The sequence below is a fragment of the Juglans microcarpa x Juglans regia genome, chromosome 2S (assembly GCF_004785595.1).
Source record: "Juglans microcarpa x Juglans regia isolate MS1-56 chromosome 2S, Jm3101_v1.0, whole genome shotgun sequence".
Lineage (NCBI taxonomy): Eukaryota > Viridiplantae > Streptophyta > Magnoliopsida > Fagales > Juglandaceae > Juglans > Juglans microcarpa x Juglans regia.
Window position 1 is genome coordinate 16430587 of NC_054597.1, and position 21331 is coordinate 16451917.

Below are 21331 nucleotides of genomic sequence, written 5' to 3' on the forward strand. Positions count from 1 at the left end.
CTTATCTCAACTCATCTCAACATCCAAATGAGACATTAACCTAACTAGTAAAATAGTTGTAAAAATTTCTTGGTGTACCATTCCCTTATTAGAAAATATAGAGCATACGGGGATGTTTGGAAATAGTTTTCATTTCATCTAATTTCATCTTATTTCTTTCTCAAATATTACTCAAATACAAACACTTTCAAATTAATTATTACAATTTTTTAAATTAATTATTACAATTTTTCTAAACTTTTAAACAAAAAATAATTCAACTTTTTTAAATCTCAAAATACAAATTATATTAAAAAATTATATTCTAATAATATTTTAATTTTATAATATTTTTTATTTAACTTTTTTTTTTCTCATTTTCCAAAACCCCGTATCACCAAACATGGGTTGTGTTTGGACAGTGAGATCATTGTATTACTATTTAATATTTTATCATTATTTTTTATTAGCTTTTACTATTATTTACTATTATTCAATATTTTATAATTAGTTTTTTATTACTTTTTCATTACTATTTACAGATTATCTAAAATCACCTCTCTACTCAAACATAACCTATCTCAAACTATCTTATTATTATTTATAAATTATCATATTATTATTTATAAAATTCTCATTTCATCTTATTTTTAAACATTTTAGGATATGTTGATTGTAATTTATACCAAAAAAATTACCCTTTTTCGCCATAGATAGAATAATAGATCGGTAGATGATAGGGTAATAGACCAACAAAATCTAGGGCACGATCTTCCAATCGCGTCCCAAGCTCCCAAAATGGACGAAATGGCCGCCTACTACCAACATCCCCACTACCCCTACTATCAACCACCGCCACCGGCTCCTCCTACTCAACTTGGCGCGCCACCGATACATTCTCATACGGCGGAGGCGCCACCGCTACATCACCACCACCTGGCTCAGCCATATCTCACTCACCCGCAGCCACCTTACGGTTCCTACGCGCCTCCTCTTGTCCTTCAGGCTTCGTACGACGAGGTCAGAACCCTTTTCGTCGCTGGGCTCCCGGAGGATGTGAAGGCCCGCGAAATCTACAATCTGTTTCGGGAGTTCCCGGGTTATGAGTCTTCGCATCTTCGGACCCCGACCGAAACGTCACAGGTATTTGATTTAGCCGCACATCTTTTTTTTTTTCTTTTTTGTAATGTGATTTTCAAGTTAATTCTCGTTTCTATGCATGAGTTTAATGCATCACATATTTTGCTAATTTGGTGAATGGCTTGTGTCAAATTTTCATAACCTAAAGATTGGTTGGGGGGGGGGGGGGGGAGGATCTGACTGATAGGTCCCGGTATGAAATGAATATGGATGGAATAAAAAGATAGAAAAGAGATAATTCTCCACTTGGGGCGCGGTGGAAACCACGGTAGGAACAGTTTAGATTTCTAAACATCCTGGTAACTTATACTACAATCCTACAGAACCGCCACTTACACCACTACAAAACTTATCTAGTTGCCATGTACATAAATGATCACACAGATTTAATAGTTACATAACAATTGCTGGTCTACTTAATAACTACTGCCCATGATCTGAAACTTGCAAGTAACTGCTCTCCATTACATAATAACTGCTATTCTCCATGTCAACACGATTCCGGGAGCTTTGGGGGTCTATCAGAAGCTAAGTTGAAGGTATTCAATGAATGGAGCTGTGTTGTCTCAGCTTAATGAGTGCATTATTGGGTTGCTATGGGAGTGAGTAAACTTGTATTTCTGAGGGTTTATTTTCTTAGCTGGCCTACTGGGCACTTTGAGAGTTACTTGTCACAAATCTGATAATGCAGCTTAGGCTGATGGGCGTGTAGTTTTCTTGCTGCTTCCATGCAAGAAAACTTGGATCAGTTGGTTTGCAATAAGCTAAGAAAGAAGATTGACATTGCGCATTACAATGTTGAACAAATAATGATCATGAAAAACTTATGCTTTTGCTATTACAAGCTGCATCTAATGAATTTTAGTGTTGCTTATTTTCTAGCTTGAGAAGCTCATTCCTTCATTGTTGAGTATGAGCCATTGAAAATAAGGTTAACAGTTCATCTGGGAGAGAGGAAGTGCAAGGGGAAAGGAAAGGAATGGAATGGTGGATTTTTGGAAAGATGAAAAGAATAGGGGGGAGTGAATCAAACTTTTACATTCCCTCTGCAAAACATCTCATTCCTATCATCAACCAGAGTAATTCATGGTGGGGGATGGCTCTAAGATATGCTTTTGGCATGATGTTTGGTGTGGGGATCAATCCTTGAGAAGTATTTTCCCAATTCTTTATAGAATCACTTGCATGAAGGAGTCATATGTGGCTGAAATTTATTATCCTTGGTATGATTCATCATTCTATGACAAATTGTACGCATGTATGGTGGATCAAAAAGTGTTGATATGTTACTTTTGACCCCAGCTAAGAGGTGTTTTTGAAGTGGTCTTTCTATAAGATGCTATGTAATCACGCCAAGGAACCTTTCCCATGGGAGCTTATTTGGATAAATAAGGCCCTCCAAGGGTGGCTTTCTTCACGTGGACAGTGGCTCTAAGGAAAATCCTTACCCTGGATATGATAGTGGTCAACCGGTGCTGCATGTGTAGAAGAAATGAGGAGACCAGGGATCAACTACTTTAACACTTCCCATTCCTTTCCAGCCATAGGCACCACATCAAACATAAATGTATCATATTCCAAATATCAGCAATGCAGTGACTACCATAAATGCTTTCCAACAAGCCAAGAGATCCACCACCCTCTTAGGCATCACCCAAGCAATACCCGACCTGTTGAAAATCTCGTCCCAAAAAATCTTGGCCACCTCACAATGCAAAAACAAATGATCATTTGATTCACCATCTTTTTTACACAAATAGTACCAGTCTAAACAGATTTACCGCGCTTTCTCAAATTATCCATTGTCAATATCTTTCCAAGGGACACCAACCGGCAGAAAAAAGCAACTTTACTGGGCAACTTGGATCTCCAAATACACTTCCAAGGGAATTGGTTGACACAATGCCAAGTTAGCGTTTTATAATAAGAGCTGACAGTAAAAATGGAATTTTCAGTATGTTTTCATAGCAATCTGTCCTCCATTCTCTGCACAATTTTCATATTATACAACCTACTGAAAAAAACTGAAACAACGGGCACTTCCCAATCCTGAACATCTCTAATAAACCTCACATTCCATTGGAACAAGAAAAAAAAAAGGCCTGGCGAGGTACTAACTTGGCCAAGCCGTGGAATTTTAAAAAGCTCTTGCAGAAGAAATCAAAGAGGTATCAGCCATTGTAGCTTCTTTGTCCCTTGCAATCCTAAAGAGGGAAGGGAAAGCATTCTTAAGAGCCAAGTCCCCACACCAAAGATCATGTCAAAACTGAATCCTATCTCCTCCACCCGCCTTAAATGAAACATGGTTGAGAAATTCCCCCCAGCCATTCCGAATATATTTCCACAAACCCATACCATACACACTCCTTACTTTGTTAGAACACCAACTCCCCCGAAGCCCTCCCGTATTTAGCATCAATAATATTTCTCCACAATGCATCCCTCTCTAAATGATACCTCCAAAGCCATTTTCCAAGAAGAGCTTTGTTAAAACGCCTCAAATTGCAAATCCCCATTCCTCCACAAGCATCCGTTGAACAAACTTTATCCCAACATACTAAATGGAACATTCTATCTTCCCCAAGACCGCCCCACAAAAAATTACGGAAGATTCTTTCAATTCTACAAGCCACCCCAATGGATAAAGGAAAAAGGGAAAGAAAAAGGAAGATTAGAGAATATACTTTTAATCAGAGTAATTCTTCCCCCTTTGGACAAATAAATCATTTTCCAACCAGCCAATCTTCTCTCTATTTTCTCGATCACTCCATCCCAAATCGATGAAGATTTATAAGGAGCGCCCAAGAGAAGGCCTAGATATATGATAGGGAGGGATGAGATCTTGTTCCCAAGAGAACGTTCGTTGGGAGAATTTAGAGAGTTTTTCTTTCGAACTCTATGTCTTTGGGCAAATGTTCATGTATTGAATGGGGGTAATCTTCTTTTATCTTTTCCTAGTTCCTAGTTTCTAGCTTGTATTTAGGTGTTTCCGTTTGTATACTCCCTGTGTACTTTGGGCTATACCTATTTACTTGCCTTAATAAAACTTCTTAATTACTTATTAAAAAAAACATTGTGAGGTTGTGAACATTTTATGTCGCATGTTCTTCAATCTCTTTGGGATTATGTGGCAATTGCCTTTAAAGGTGGTGAAGTTGTTAACATGTTGGAATGGACAGTTTGGTCGCCATTTGTATGTTTCATTGTGCAGGATGGTCCTATTGTGCGTGCTATGGTGCATATGGAGAGAAAGAAACCGTTGTAAATTTGAGGGTAGCAAAAGATCGGTGTCGGAGTTAAAGTATTATGTTTTAAACACTTTGTATTAGTGGAAAGAAACCCATTATGATGTTCACTTTTTTATTCCTAGTTTTTAGGACTTTATAGCTCTTTCCCACTTTGTTGGCTGAGTAAGTTAATATATACTTCATGTATTCTAGGATAATACCCTTTCTTATTAACAAACTTTGTCCTACTTATCAAAAAATAAAAATAAAAATGAACCCTATCGAATGAGAGCGAATGTAAATAAAAATATAAAATTACATATTCCTCTCCTTTCCATTCCTTTCCTTTATAAGCTCCCAAACACATTAGAATGTTTTTTTTTTAAGTAAAAATATTATATATATCAATAGGAGTAACCAAGTATGCTGGACGTATACAAGAAAACACTTAGCCTATACTAGCTAGCCCCAAATGACCCAAAAAGCCCATGAAAATTTGAAATCTATCCAAAATACATCAAGCCCAAATTGGAATAGAACACACCTCCCCAACTCCCGTCTCTCGTAAGACTAAGGCCTCGTTTGGTTATGCTGTTCAGATGAGATGAGATATGATATTTTGTTAAAAATTGAATAAAATATTGTTATAATAAAATTTTTAATATTATTATTGTTTTGAGATTTGAAAAGGTTAAATTGCTTATTATATTTTGTGTGAGTTTGGGAAAGTTGTAATGATGAAATGAGATGAGATGAAATGAGATAGATTTGTGTATCCAAACCGAGCCTAATACTCCACCCAAAACTCCCTCTACAAGGACGTCTTCATAATGCCCTCCCTTTCGTCTTCTCTTGACTTGGGTTACCTCCCTTAGCGTCATAGTTGATTGTCCAAGAAAGACGTTTTAACTCCCTGCTTTTTTTAAAACTTGATTTGGTTTCAAGCAAGTGGCCCGCCTCTATCGAAGTGAGTAGTGCTTTAAATTAGTCTTCACATCCTCCATATGAAAGCCTCAGCTGAATTTCGTTAACCTTATGCAAAACTCAATCTGATGGTGAATCCGCTATATTGTTTGTCGGAGGAAGAGAAACTAGGGGAACAACATTATCCCCAGACACAGTTCCCAATTGTTTCTCCCGACCCTAGACGTTCCTCCTCACAACACCAATGATAAACCTGTAATTTCCTCCCCTTAGTATCCTTCATTCAAATCCCGAACCTCCTCAACAACTATATTGTTGAGGTGCTCCACCCCTCGACGACCCTTTCTGTGCCACTTTGTCAGACCCTACTACTGCCTCAGGGGGCATAGAATAGGTAGGAGAAGCACTAATTTTTGTTACCCCATTTTCATCTTCTGAAAGAAGCTCGTTTGCTTCTTCCAAAGTACTCAAAACCCTGGAAGGACCCCATCTTCAACTGAAAGTGAACCTTGGAAAAATGTACCAACTCCAATTGCAATTGGTGAATGAGGGTAGTCAGACGGCAAACCGGTGTGAACAGTTATGCTGGTGTCCGACGACCCTATCTGTGATGGTGTTGAAGTGCCCTTTGCCGGCGCAGTTGAGCCCCCACCCCCCCCCCCCCCCCCCCCCCCCCCCCCGCGCCCCGGGGGGGGTGTCCAATTTCAACCCACCACCCAAACCCATGACCAGGTCCAACCCCTTATCCCCATTAATTATAAGATCTCTCACATACTCCATAACTCCTGTCAATTGAGCTTTAACAGCCCACAAGACCCCATCCACTTCTCCCACATTAGAATGTTAATGCTCTAATCCTTTCCATTTCATTCCATGTAATCTTAATTTATTCTTTCTTTTCCATTTATTTAAACTTTCAATTCCTCAATGGGAAGTAGAGTCTATTCAAGCAGCTTAGGATTGTGGTTTTATTACTTCACCTTATTTATGTTAGGTTGTATTCTCTCCAATTAAGATTGCGTGGGGAATACAAGATGCGTTGGAGCATATTGAAGAGGGGTGTCTCGAGTGAAGTCCATTTTTGAAGCACTAGTGAAGACGGGAATCAAGGGGAAGGGGTTGGGGTTGGGTGTTTAGGTAGAGTTTTAGTTCTATGGGAAACAAGGGGCTGGGATCGGGTCTGGTGTATTTTGGGTTTTTTTCCACGGGCTTTTTGGGTCATTTTGGGCAAGGTGTTTTTTTGTATACATTCAGTGTACTTGGTTTCTCCTTTTGATATATAAAATTTTTTACTTAAAAAAAAAATGAAGCACTAGTGCTTCAAGTGAAGTCCTCTGCTTGGATGGCTGCACTTGGTAAGACCCTTCATTTGGGATTTTTTTATAAGTAATAATTATTTATTAATAAGCGCAAAGGCGAAATTTAGACAAGTGGGAAGTATACAAAAGAAATGCCTCGCTAAGAGGCTAATGATGCCATAAAATCATGTAGTCTAGGCCATTAAAGTCTATGGAAGCAGTCCAAGATAGAAGAGTATTGATAAAATAATTTTATGAGCTCCTGCATCGTCCTTTCTTAGTCCTCAATTCCTTTTCTTCCAAATGCGCCAAGGCAAGTGGGAACCGCCTTCCACACATCTGCAATTTGTTGGCTGCCCCCTAATCCTCTCCAAGAAGAAAATTGATCTACAACTCTGTTGGGCATGACCCAAGCTAAACCAATCCAACTTAAAAAGTTACTCCACTCCACATGACACTTACAGTTTTGTAATGAAGTAAAAGATTAGCAACTGACTCCGCACTTCTCTTACTCATACAACAATTGATTATCACCATATGTCTTTAAATTTTCCGTGGTAATAATCTTTCCTATTGAACGCTAAACATCCCATTTTTGGACAGGACCCAGTGAATTGTGTCTTCACTTTTGCTTCTTAATCTAGTGGAATACAACAAATTAAAATACTTGCTAAATGCATCCAGCTTCTTATCTTGAGCTGCTCTGATGAAGCTTATATTCCGTTGAAGAGAGTCACTACTACAAATTATCTGCTATTGAAGCCTCCTTAGAGCGAGCAGATGTTGTTGGGAAAATTTGATCCTGGAGCCATCTCCACCTCAAGTCTTGTGGGCAAGCTTCCCTCATTTTTTCCTTATATTATTCCATAGTCTAACCTCATGGGGTCCTTGTGGACCATATTTGAACACCGCCCACTCCACATGCATCCATTTATAATCCACTACTACTCTCCACCACTCTCTCTCGTTCTGGCAGTGCCAAAGACACTTTTTTCAATAATGGATGGTTAAACATGAGCATGGTCTGAAACCCCAAACCACCCTCAGTAATCGGAGAGCAAATCTTGGCCTAGCTCACTAAATGATGTTTTGCCACTTCCCCTGAACCTCCCCAAAGGAAATTCTGCTCTGAAGTGGAGGGAAAGATATGCAATATGTAGGCAAATTCGTCAAAGTACTTTTATCAATGTAATCCTGCCTCCATTGGATAGATACATCCTCTTCCAGTCAGCCAGCTGACGCTCAATCTTCTCAAAAACTTCATCCCAAATTGTCTTTGCTTTGAACGTAACTGCCAAGGGAAGGGCAAGATACTTCATGGGTAAGAAAGATGCCCTGATCTCCAAAGTATCCGCCAATCTCTCCATACTTTCAACATGGCCCACCGGAACTAACCCGATTTAGCCAAATTAATCTTCAATCCCAAGACAGCTTCAAAGACATAAGAATATAGCTCACAAGCCCCAAAGGTAATGTGGATTTGCCTCACAGAACACCATTGTTTCATTTGCACATCGAAGATGATTTAGGTGAAGCCCCCCAACATTTATATTCCTCACAGAAAAACCTGAAATAAATCCCCTTCAGTAGACATTAATAACATCCTGCTGAGTGCCTCCATAACTATGATAACAAGCAAAGGAAGCGACACATCATACTTATAAAAAAGGAAGCAACAAGTCATGGTGGTAGAATGTGGTGTGTGTGTAAGCAAGATGGGAGTCTCTGAATATGTTTTATTGCATTGTGATGTAGCTAGCACATGAGTTGTTCTCAACTTGTTCTAGCTTGTTGGATAATGCTTAGAAGGGTGGTATATGATAGATCTCTTTGCATGCTACATGGGGCGATTTGTGACCCAGCATGGTGAGACCTTGTGGAGGATGATTCCGAGTTGCTTGATCTGGTGCATATGGAGGAACATTAAGGACCAAATTCGAATGCATAGCAAGAAACATTGAAGACCTCAAGGCTCTCTTTTTTGGTCTATCGAGATTTACTTTCTAGGACTTTCTTGCTCTTTTCTCTCTCTCTTTTTCTCAATAGGTGAATTTGTTATATACCCACCGTGTACTTCGATTATGCCTCTCTTACATTTCTTGATCATTAATAAAATTCATCTTATATATATATATATATATAATCAGAGCAATATCACCTTAGAAATAGTTAAGATGAGAATCTGCTTCAACATAAGAAATTCAGAACCTAAGTTGGCAGATAATATAAAGTATGGTTAATGTGATAATAATTGAGTAAGCTTTTCAAGTGACTTCTCTCTTTTGACTGTTTCTTTGGTTAGGTGAGAGTTGACTACCAATGTTCAGAGGGTAGCTTGTCATCAAAATAATTGCTAGCTGTTGTGCTCATGGAACATCATTTTTCACCTCATCTATCCATGTCATGGTTGTTTCAACTTATTAAAAATAATTGAAGATGTGGATGTTTCATTAATCTCTTCAAGTCATGCTTATCTGTTTCTTAATTGTATCGGACTCCTCATGTCATGTTCTGACATGATTTTGGGATGTGACAGCCATTTGCTTTTGCCGTATTCTCAGATCAGCAGTCTGCAGTTGTGGCTATGCATGGACTGAATGTAAGACTATCACACCACATTGACTTGTCCATTTAGTAGTTGGAAATTGGCATACAAAGTGGATCATTATGTTATATCATCATTTGATTTCTTTGTATGATGTAATGCTGTCCTGATATTTTAGGGTTACAAATGCATATTAAAGATTATGCAAAATTTATATTACATTTAAGTGAAGAAACACTCGGAACCCAATGTGGATGTTCAAAACATTAATACAATATTATATATCTTTAATGAAGAGGACTATACCCCAATTTTATTAGAAGCCTTCACTTATGGCAGATGAATGTCGTGGTTACAAGACAAACTTTATGTAAAAGACAAGAAACACGGATCCTATATAACCAACTATACAACCTGCAAAATACATTGAAACAATACAACTATACGAAATGACTACAAAGCTAAACCATTAACTCTAAAGATAGAGAAAAAATAAAGTTCACTATCTATGTAGGTATTTAAACCTTATGTGCATGGGCCATAGCTATAGACTTTAATGGCCTCGATTTGCATGACTTCCTTGTCTCTATTGATTCCAGATAGATTAGAGTGTACCTTTGTATATCTTCTTGTGTACTTGGGCTATGCCTATCATTACTTAATAAAATTGTTTTACTTATAAAAAAAAAAAATTAAATCTTTGTACTTATCGAAAAGAAAAAAATTAAATCTTTGTAATTTAGTAGCATGCATTTGTAATTCCCCCAAAGCCATTTTAGGTAACTGAGAAGTAAGAAAATAAGCATCTGAAATCCCTGCAGCCCGTGATTTGGCGAAATGATCTGCTACAAGATTACCTTCCCTGTATGTTTGTTGAATAGAAAATGGCAACCCTTGTTGAAATGAAAGAATATCGTCCATAAGCTATAATACTGCCATGGAGGGGAAGCTGAATGCAGGAACCAATGGACTATAACACATCAAGTAATCAGGAAATCCTATTTGTATGCAATATAACAACCCTTGTTTCAAAGCATCAACTCTGTGAAGTGTTAGTGCCAACCCCAAAATGGAAGAGAAAGCCAAAAATAAAAGCACCATTGTTAGAATGAAGAATACCCCCACAACCTGCCATACCAGGATTCCCAAAGGCCGAACCATCAATGTTGAATTTGAGCATCGCATGTGAAGGAGGCATCCAGCAAACTAAAACAGGTCTTTACATCTAACCTGAATGGAATTTAAGCCCAAAGTCCTCAAGGAAAATTTTGAACTAAATCTCCTAAGCTGTGATGCTTAACAAATGCATTAATTTAGAAAAGCCAGCTTGTAATCTTATGAATAACTGCAGAAAATACTGGCTTCTTTTCATTAGAGCAGTGCTCATTCCTAGATAACAATATTTCCCGTTTAATGAGTAAGGGAGTTCTGGAAGCAAGTGGAGAAATTTTATCTTTCCTGTGATTAGTCATCCACCATCTTGATAACCTTCCTTCCAATGAAATTCCAGTGAAGATGGAAATAACAAAAAGGGCAGCATAGTGTCTCTCCATACAACTGAGTCTAATTCCCCCTTCATCAAATGATGAAGGGGGATTGTCTCAATACTTGCATTACTCTTGCAGCAGCAACACTTTGAAGCTAAAGGAATACCACAAATCTTAACAGCTGAATCAACTGGCACAGCATCAACACATCCAACCATAAACAGAGATTTTTTGGGAACTAATGGATTCAATCCATAGAACTTTTGCCAAATGAAAATCTGGGTGTGCCAATTGTATAATCTGCCATGCAAATTTCACATAAAAAGTCCCATCTGTAGTGTTCCAAATTCTCTGATCAATGCCAGGCCTTGAAGATGACTGAAAATTTGGAAATTTCTTGCGCTAAAGCAGGACCCGCAGTCTTTATCATAGAGAAACTTCAGCTAGAGCCCACTATAAGATCTTTGAGCAAAAGGTGACGATGAGTAACTGTACAACCTTTGTGCATAAGAGAGCCATCTCCACATCAATTTTCGGCGCACAGATTAATAATCCCCTCTCTGATCTTCTAGGTTCTTCAGGTAAGATGAGAGGTAGAAATCTACCAATAGATTTCCAAAGGGAGGAATGAGAAGCTCGAACCTTTGGCTGAGAGATTTCATGCGAGTGGGTCATACTCTTTTTTTTTTTTTTTTATAGCAATAAACAAGATTTTATTGATAAAAAAAAAAAAGGCAAAAGCCCAAGTATACGGGACATATACAAAAGCAATGCCTATGCGTGCTTAGTTTAGGGATACAAGGAATTCATGAAATGACAAGCCATTAAAATCAATTACAATCGACTAATGGAGTAAAGTATTGAAAAATAGACTTCTAAGCTCTTTCCGTTGACCGTGCTTGATCTTCAAAACTTCTTTCGTTCCTCTTCCTCCAAATACACCACCATAAACATATTGGAACCATCTTCCAAATAGAGGCAATTTGAGAGTTACCCTGAATGGCTTTCCAAGAAGCTAGGAGGTTCCACTATCCGTCTCGACATCACCCAAGCTAATACCACCCGAGCAAAAACATCATTCCATAATGTCCTGGCAATCTCACAATGATGTAGTAGATGGTCAATCGACTCTACACTCTTTTTACACATACAACATCAATCCAAGACTATGATTTGACGTTCCTTAGATTGTCTAGAGTGAGGATCTTCCCCAAGCTGTCCATTACAAAAAAGCGTTGCCTTTAGGCGCACTTTTTTCTTCCAAATACTTTTTCTTTTTTTTTTATAAGTAAAAATATTATATATATATTCAAAAGAAGTAACCAAGTACACTGATGTATACAAGAGAACACATTGCCCATAATAGAAAACCCCTAATAATCCAAAAAGCCAGTGAAAAAACAATCCAAAAATACACCAAGCCCGACCCAAACCCCTTGCTTTTCGTAGAATTAAAACTCTGCCCAAAAACCCCATCCGAACCTCTTGTTTCCCGTCTTCACAATGCTCCTCCCTTTAGACTTCCCTCTAGTTGAGCTTCCACCCTTAGCGTCGTAGTTGATTGCCGAAAAAAGACGCTGTAACTTCCTACTTTTCTTGAAACTTGATTTTGGTTTCAAGCGCGTGGCTTGCCTCGATCGCAGTTTTTAGTTTTTAAATTGGTCTTCACATCCTCCATGTGAAATTCCCACGAACTGCTGAATTTCGTTAACTTTGGGCAGAATCCAATCTGCTATTGGAGTAAGGAGACCAAGGGAGCCACAATATCCCCAACTACAGTATCCAGCTGCACTCCCGACTCTAGGCATTCCTTTACGCAAGGCACCAACGCCAAATCCATATTCAAATCTCATACCTCCTCAGCAACTCCATTGGTTCTCTCCAATGGTATGACATCAAGTCCCTTCACCTTTGGTGACCCTTTATGTGCAACTTCAGCGGATCCCTTCACCAATGGTATGACACCATTTTCCTTCAACTTCGACGAGGGAGCCATAGTTTCTTCGGGTACATAAGTCACATGAGGCGAATGACATTCTATTACAGATGTCTCTACACCGATACCCGACATAGAACCCACTTCAAATAACCCATACTTCCTTTTGACCCGTCATACACTTCTGGATTTGGTTATAAGAATAGGGGCCGAATCCGATTTTCCGTTTTCCTTTATCTGAGTTTAAAGGATTCGGCCTATCTTAGTCTTGTTCCTTACAACCTTGTTGCCTCCAGTTGAAAGCAGGTCTATTTTCGTATACAAAAAAGCTATCGCTGCCTTCAATTCGACAAGTTGGGTTGCATCGCGACAAGCTGGTTCTGAGGTGTGATCTGCAAATGACTAACATCATTCCCCTCACTATGAAAGCTGCCGCATATGATTGCCTCACCGCCGTGGATGTACTTGGGTCTTTATGATTCACCTCCAAGTTGATGTTCTCATTCTTCTTTTGGTTTTCCTTCTTTGACCCATCAGCAAAAACATATCTGCAGCTTTGTTTAGAAATCCTTCTGACTTGAGCCACATTTTCTCAAACTTGAAGTACCTTGGGCCTTCGCGGAGACCTCCACAATCAAGGAGGATAGGAAAGTGACCTGAACACAACCTACGTAGTCGTTTTTGAATGAGATCAGGATAGTGTGCTTCCCATTTCGGTGATACTGGATATCTATCGATCCTTGACCAAGATGGGAGTTCTCGGTTTCTAGACCAAGTGAAAGAGCCATCTGCAAGAGGAATGTCCAGTTAATCGTGTTCAAAAGTAAAAGTACAGAAATCCACCATAGCTGGGTTAAGATTGGAGCCACCCCCGATCTTTCACTCGGGAAGCAAGTGATATTGAAATCACCACCAATACACTAAGGTAAGTCTCATATGCTACTTAGTTCTGCCAACTCATCTCATAATAGACTTCTAGTATGATCTATATTTGGGCCATAAACTCTAGCAAAAGCCCACCGAAATCCGTCTACAACATTCTTAAATGGACAAGCCACCATAAAATCCCCTAAACATTCCCCATCATTGCCACCACCCTTTTATCCCACATCACTAAGATGCCACCCAAGGCCCCTTGGGATGGTAAGTAATGCCACCCGACATGATGACAACCCCACAAACTCCTTATAATGCAAAGGGGAATAAATTCCAATTTCGTTTCTTGCAAACATACGATGTACACTCTCCATTTATGGAGCATGTTTCTAATTTTGAGGCGCTTTCTCTTCTCATTCAGCCCCCTTACATTCTATGAAACAATTTTTAGATTCATAAAACAACCTCCATTGCCCTTCCCTTCAGTCTTCTACGGTTAGAGCTCCTCTCACTTACTTCATCATTGACTGTCCAATCAAGCCTTTTTAATTTTCTAGCTTTTTCTTAGAAGAATTGAGCTCCCTAGGCAATCTAAGATGAGACTGTCCAGCGTCAATTGCTGCAAGGAGAGCCATGAATTGGTCCGCAAAGTCTTCACACAAGATTTCCACACAACCTTGGATCTCCTTTGCCTTGTGAAATACCCAATCTGAGGCCTGAATGTTGTTGCTGCTGTTGCTTGGGTGGATAGAAACTAGTGGAGCAGGTTCTTCCCAGTGCGCAATTGCATTGACCAGAGGACTTGCTTGTGCCTCCCCCAACTGGTCTGTGTCATGATGTACCATCTTCAAATACTCTCCCTGAGCCCTAGCCGAGTCAACCACTACCAACACGTGGTCTGAAATTTCTTCCTCCCTCATAATACACTCTTCACAGTTCCACTCCACTCATTGAACAAAACTCGGGCTCCTTATCCTTTTGATTTCCATGATCGGTACTGTCTGTGATGAGATCAGGGTGGTCGGACGGACTTTTCTGCTTCAGAAACGATATCCGTAACTGTTGTTCTTGTCACGGGCGTTGCCACCATGGCTGCCTGGATGTCGACCACCGATTCGCCTTCCTTGGTTGACCTTGTTTGTGATGTCCCCGACCGGAGTGACGTCCTCTCCGACGGTGTGGTTGTAGCTCCAGATGTAGACCCAATTTCGAAGGGCAGGTGACCCGGCATTTTAATCCGCCATTGCTGGATCGGATGGCCTGTTGGGTCCTTAATCTTCATTTTCCCTTTCTCGGCACATGTAGCCCACCTTTCTTCTGTGCCCAACCTACTGTCCTAAGCCCCCTTGGACCTAGCATAACGGGCTTGTCTTCCCTGTCTCGAGCCCAGGCCCATATTCTGGTTTATTTTGTGGATTAAAACACCAAGTCGCTCCCTCAGTTCAAATAGTTCATCTCTGATACTTAGATTAGAAACTGTTTCTGCATCTCGCCCCTTGAACAGAGGGCCTCCATCCTTCCTGTGCAAGTACCTCTGGCTTTCAGTGCAGCAGCCATTGTCTCTCTACTATTTTCTTAATGTTAGCTTCTATCTCCTTCAAAATACTCATACTGCCCTTCGTTCCCTGGTTTGGCTACTCTACACTTCTCATCTCCTCTGTTTTCCTGTCAACTCCTCTAATGGCTGGTGCTGAACAAGTGACTGCATCAGTGTATGATTTGGGGGCAACTCCTCCACTTGGAGCTTTTGTGCATAGTTGTTGTTTGAGAGTAACAAACCCGCTCTAATCCTTATCACCATTTTTTCCCGCACTTCCATATATCACACGAAGCTCCGTTGCCATCTTCCTCCAACCTTTACCATCCCCTTCTTCAAGGATGATGATGAGGCTTCTCCTTCCTCCACCTCTGTACTGTACTATGGTCAGATATCGACCATATTCAATAAAGGACCTTTGTGCTATGTAAGCAGTACTGCCTAGGCTGGATGTTCTGATAAATTCCTTATTACTTTCAGAATGAGAGCATTCATCCAAAGTCTGCACAACCCAGTTCACTGTTGGAGTATTGAGTTCTAGCTCTTTAGTCACCTTTCATCCTCTCTATGATGTGCAATGCTCAACTTCCTACCCTTGAAATCTCAAATGTCTTTGTCTCAATCAGGACTACCTTCGAGCATTCCATCCTTACAATAGTCCTAATGTCACTTATAAAAAAAAACAATAGTCCTAATGTCGACCAGAAAATGCTAGAGAATCACCAGCCATAGAACAATCGATTTAGCATAGGATGTGAGAAAGAGTGTTTGGAGAGAATTGTTGGAACACCTCCTACACATAAGCACTACGGTATAGATAATTTCTACGTATTAACACAAAGGTATTGATATTAAAGTGCGAATATAACTATGGCTGCTGCGCCAAAAACAATTAGGCAATGTGCTTTCTTCATAGCAACATTGGGGCAAGTTAACTGACCAAAAGCAGATCTGTGGAGACGTCGCCTATGGGCAATCTTCAATATCTTTTGAACAGTAGTTATTACTGAAGCTTTATTCCTTATGGCTGTAAACAATATATGACAATATTTGCCTTATATAGCTCTCTTGTAGGCTTCTTGTATGTTTGAAGTCATAGTAGTCTTTAGTTGTCTATCTTGTTGAGATGATTAATTGTATGTTTTTCAATCTTGTTTGTGCTTTTGGCAAGTTTGTTGCTATAGGAAAAATATTGGGGTGGCAAGGCATTATGGTGCTGTAGTTTTTAGATATGGTAACATTCAATACTTTTTTATTCATAATCTTGTTTGCAGGGCACGGTGTTCGATCTTGAGAAGGGTTCAACCCTATATATTGATCTAGCAAAATCTAATTCTAGATCCAAGCGCCCAAGAACAGGTCAACCACTCATTGATTTCTCTTTAATTTGACTATAATTTTATTGTACAGCTTAACTGTTTCAAAACTGAATTTTGTGGATTTGTTGACTAATGACAATTAGATGATGAAAGATTTGGCTCAGATAAAAAAAGCTAGAGGATCTGCTTTTCCAAGGGGCACTCCTGATTCTGGTAAAGATTATTTACTAAAATTGCTTTGAGATCACGGAATACTTCCTAAAGGTTTCCTTTTTTCCTTTTTTGCAAAATCTTATCTCAGTTTCCTGGCATACTTTATGCCATCTCTCTCTATACTTGTTTGTTAGTTGTAGTTTTATCTGGCATCTTACTTGGAGTGCAAATTGATTGCTTAGTCACATGGAGGACACATACTTCTAAAAGCTCACATTGCACATGTTTTGCACGCTTGGGCACTAGCAGGTCTTGGCAGCATTCACATGCCTGGAATGGGTAATTCTGCTTACAACACGATTGGTTATCCATCTGCACAAAGGTCATATGCACTGCTTAAGCACATCTCTATTATGTCCAAGTGATTACTTCTAGCTCAATAATAAGCACATTTTTTATTGGTCATAATTACTTCTAGACGAGTTCGAGGGCTTAGTGAAAATCAGCCCTGTTTCCTGAAGTTGGGTATATAGTTTTCCCCCTTTAAGTTATCATTTCTAGCTCATCTAATATATATACTTTCATCTTTCAGTCCTGGAAATTTTGATGGCAGAACTGTAAATGAGACGGCTGCAAATTTGGTAAGGTTACTTTTCAACTTATTTAATTTTCAAGTTATATTCATCTCCTACAACTTTCTTGGATTACCTATTTGGATGACATAATAATATATGCATTGTTTCATGTCTTATGTGTACTCTGTGAGCTAGTGTAACCTTCTTTGTTTCATTTTATCGATCAAATATAAACTGCTCTTTCTTTCATTTTGAAAAATATTTTTCACTTTCTTCTGGAGTTTGTTTTTAATCTGTGTTTTTCTTGAATACTTTGTTTCTGGATCTGAACAAGCGTTTCTTCACTGACACCTGTATTAGTGTGTATAGTTATGTAATAAAGTGGCCTTTCTTTATGACATTGCTGATTGCTCACTGGCAGTTACGGAAAAACGTAAGCAAAAAAATTTTTGAAGCAGGAAAATGATTTTCCGCATTTATCCATGATTGTAGCCAAAACATAATGCATGAGTGCCAAGCCCTGGGGCAGTTTCTTCTTTCCTCCCCAGGCACAGTTCACTGCCAACTAACTGGCAAATGGCCCATAAGTTTCTGTGAAATATGATTTTATTTTGGGAAACAAGCCTGAATATTTGAACAATTTTATCATCCATATATAAGATGCCTGAATATGCTTTTAGACATTGGTCCATGTGAAAAAATTTCCATGTCCATCAAGTTATTCTGGAGACGACTTAAGTAGGCATCCCTATTATCTTTTCAAAAGAGTTGTGAAGTGGGTTGCTATGCAATGGATCACTAAGCAACACTTACCCATGGGGTCATTGCATATATTTTATACAGCATATCACTTGTGAACATTTGGATTCATTTTAAATTCAAAAGCATATGATTAGTACTTGCACTATTCTGTAATTTTTAGAGTTCTGGTGGTATTTCTTACAACAGCATAACCCTCCGCCGCCTGGTGTTCCACAAAATGCACAAAATGCCACCTCATGTCCAACACTTTTTGTGGCTAATTTGGGACCAACCTGTACAGAGCAAGAGCTAATTCAAGTATTTTCAAGGTTTGTAGTAGTTTGTATTATCATTAATTTTCTATTTGTGATGTCTATAGAGCTTGGGTATAAATTTCTAATTATTCATTGTTTCTATCAGATGTCCCGGGTTTTTAAAATTGAAGATGCAGAACTCATATGGTGCCCCAGTTGCCTTTGTTGATTTCAAGGTACTTTTTTGCTGTCCTTTGTGATATCAGTTATAATTTCAAGGAAACTATAGTAGATTTTCTTCAACAAAGGCAAGAATGGTAACTTTATTTTTTCCTTTGTTTTTACGTTTATGTAGTAAATTTCTACTATGCACAGAGATGTTTTTTGAGCAAAAACGCACTAGTAGCTATCTTCTTTTTAATTCATTGTAAAATTGCAAACTTATATTGCATATTTACTGTTTGATGCATATACTCTTTTCATGAAACGACGCATTCTCTCCCTCTCTCTCTCTCTCTCTCTCTCTCACACACACACACACACACACATCTAAATACTAGCATCTTGGTATGTGCATGCTATAAAAAAGGATAGTGAGATTTTGAATGACTAGAGAGGGTAAGAGAGTTGTCGAAAAAGGATCGAGGTGGAGATGGGAAGGAGAAGTTGAAAAGTGGGTGGTTGAAGTCAGTTAAGGAGATTGGAGGGAAATTTTCAAAAGTTGGCGGTTGGAGCCATTAACCTATCTGGTATTATATACTTGTATATACAGACCTCGCATGGGCTATGTCCATATGCATGGTTTGATTAGTTGGAGATTGAAGGTTATTTTTGTTACTCATGTCATTTAGAAATGATGTCTCTTATGGTTGCTTTGTTAGATCATGAGGGGACAATTTATGTTGCAGTTACCCACTCTTGATACACTTTCGAGAGTGTAGCTAGTAGCTCTGTTGTTTGGGGTTATGCCATTTTAATGATTTTCTTGTCTATTTCTATTTAGGGGTTTTCTTTTGTATTCTTCTTTCTACTTGGACTATGCCTTTTGCGATTTCTAATCAAGTCATCGATTATTTTTTTAAGAGGAAAAAAATAGCTATCTCAGTTGCTCGATCAATTTGGTCACTGCTGATGGCATGTTCAACGTCTGAAAATGTTCCATCACTTGCTCTCTTTCCCATGTCTATAGTGTAGATTTTAATTTTGGACGTTCATAAATTACTGTTCATGTTCAAAAGTATGCAAAAAGTGACGAGTTGGAATATGACATTATTTTAAAATTTTCGTGTAATTAATTAATGTTTGTACTTATTAAAACTAGGTGTCAGATTTGCTAGTTTAGGTCGCAGAAAGCAAAACCTCGGATAGTTTGAGTGCAAAATGTTTTTCTCCCATAAAAGTAGTCTCATTCTAGAGATTCTATGTAAAAAAAAGGTACCATCCTACCAAAGTAGCATGAATCATTGCAACAATTGCAACAACTACAACTATGATACTCTTGACTACACAATACTTCATTGTAAAGATATTCGTGTGAAAAATAATCCAGGTTGACTAGTTTTTACTTCCACCGCTACGGTCAGAATTGGATGAGGATGCATAGTGTATGTTCTGTAGTTTGGGGAGCAAAATGCAAAACCTCATATAGTTTGAGGGTGCAAAATATCCTTTTGCCATTCATGTATCTTTAATGAAAAATTTTCAATGTAAATTTTTCTTCATTGCTTTCACATTGTATCTCGTGCTTCAAATTTGAGCGGTTTTGGTTCTGGTTTTGGGGCTTCCCATCTTATTATCAGCATTGTCGCTGTGAACTTTTTGTTATTCACATTTTGTGCTTTTGCAATCATCACATTGCTTGTCCACCCATCTGAAGGATACTGCCTGTTCAAGTGGAGCTATGAATCATCTGCAGGGCACCATTTTGTACTCATCTCCAGCCGGCGAGGGCATGCGGTTACAGTATCCTTTGATAATAACTTCATTTATAGTATTTGTTTACTCTTTTTATGGCTCCCAAGGTTTCACTTAACAAGAAATCCAGGTATGCGAAATCACGGATGGGAATGCGTAAGAAGTCGAGGTAAATTATTGCACATACATGACAAGGAGACATATGGCCATTTGGTTGTACCTCTCGACTACTGTAATGCATATCTTACCGCAGTTTGTATCATTCCCCCTTGGGGTGGAATTTCCTTTTGATTATTCGCCAACTTTTTCATATTGGTAAAATGGATGAGATGCAATTCCGTGTGATGCTACCTTTTTGTTCTTGCACGTACGTGGTGAAATGGTGCCATAAATTGGTGGGGTTAGATATATCATGAATGTAGTAAGCAAAAAGAAGCGGAAATTGATGTTATATTTTGCGGCTATAAATAATTAACTGACATATAAATTGCTGGAAATTAAGGGACAGTCTAAACGTCTTACCGTAATATTCAGCAAAAATCGAAAATATAATAATTAAATTGGAAGATGAGTTCTGTTATTTAGAAATCACATACCTCTCTTGTGACGTCCAAGAATAATAATGAAATAATAATAATAAAAGAGTAATTCTACTCTTAGGCTGGTTTATTCTCAAACACTACACACTAGTGATGTGGCAAACCTGGTTTCTTTTGGTCTAATGAAGCTTCCTCTCTCTCTCTCTCTCTCTCTCTCTCTTCCCTCTCCCTATTGAATCCATCTTCACCCCACCTCTCTCTGTGAATCCCTCTCCCCCTTCCCAAAACCACTACCCTGCCAACTCTGCTCTCCCCCCTCCCTCATTTCTTTGCTCTCTCCCCTCCCTCTGCCGTATCCTTCTCCCCATCCCAAAATCGGAGTTTAGTCATTAAGAGAGAAAACGAGCCCCAAGTTTTCATTACCCAGAAAGGACGTGGAAGAATCGACCAGTTTGGGCCTTACCTAGAAAAGAACACCTTTGAAACTATTAGCGTAAAGTTTTCATCTTTATTATGCTTAGAGCTTCTCACTTGCAATGAAGTAGTGGGAACAAAGAAATAAGTAGACTTTACATAGTAAACTTTTGCTCATAGTAAATCTCAATTCAATGGTATTGAAAAGAAAAGAAGCTTCTCTGTGTTTTGTGGCTTTCCCCTCTTTTGGGCTTCTGTGTATGGATTATTTTCTCCGAAAGGTGTAAACTTTGAAGGTAACTCCAAAAGAGCTACTCTCATCCCTAAAAATGTAAAACAACAAACTCTAAAGCATTAAATCCCAATCCACCCTATACGATCCATCCACGCCATGAAACAATCCACAAAGAGAATGACGTGCCTCGAGAGAGAGAGAAGACAAGAGCCACGACAGAGCAGAGTAAAGCCCACCC

General features: G+C 38.8%; 1 protein-coding gene across 1 annotated transcript; it reads left to right on the forward strand.

Annotated features, from left to right (window-relative positions):
- The first annotated feature begins 688 nt into the window (after positions 1-688).
- LOC121251805 (RNA-binding protein L) lies at positions 689-20356 on the forward strand. The gene is given in 11 exon segments (XM_041151170.1): positions 689-1122; positions 9105-9167; positions 16224-16308; positions 16412-16434; positions 16436-16481; positions 16731-16803; positions 17014-17062; positions 17945-18066; positions 18158-18227; positions 19868-19953; positions 20036-20356. Coding segments are annotated over 11 exon segments (1005 nt in total). The 5' UTR covers positions 689-777; the 3' UTR covers positions 20079-20356.
- The last annotated feature ends 975 nt before the right edge of the window (positions 20357-21331 follow it).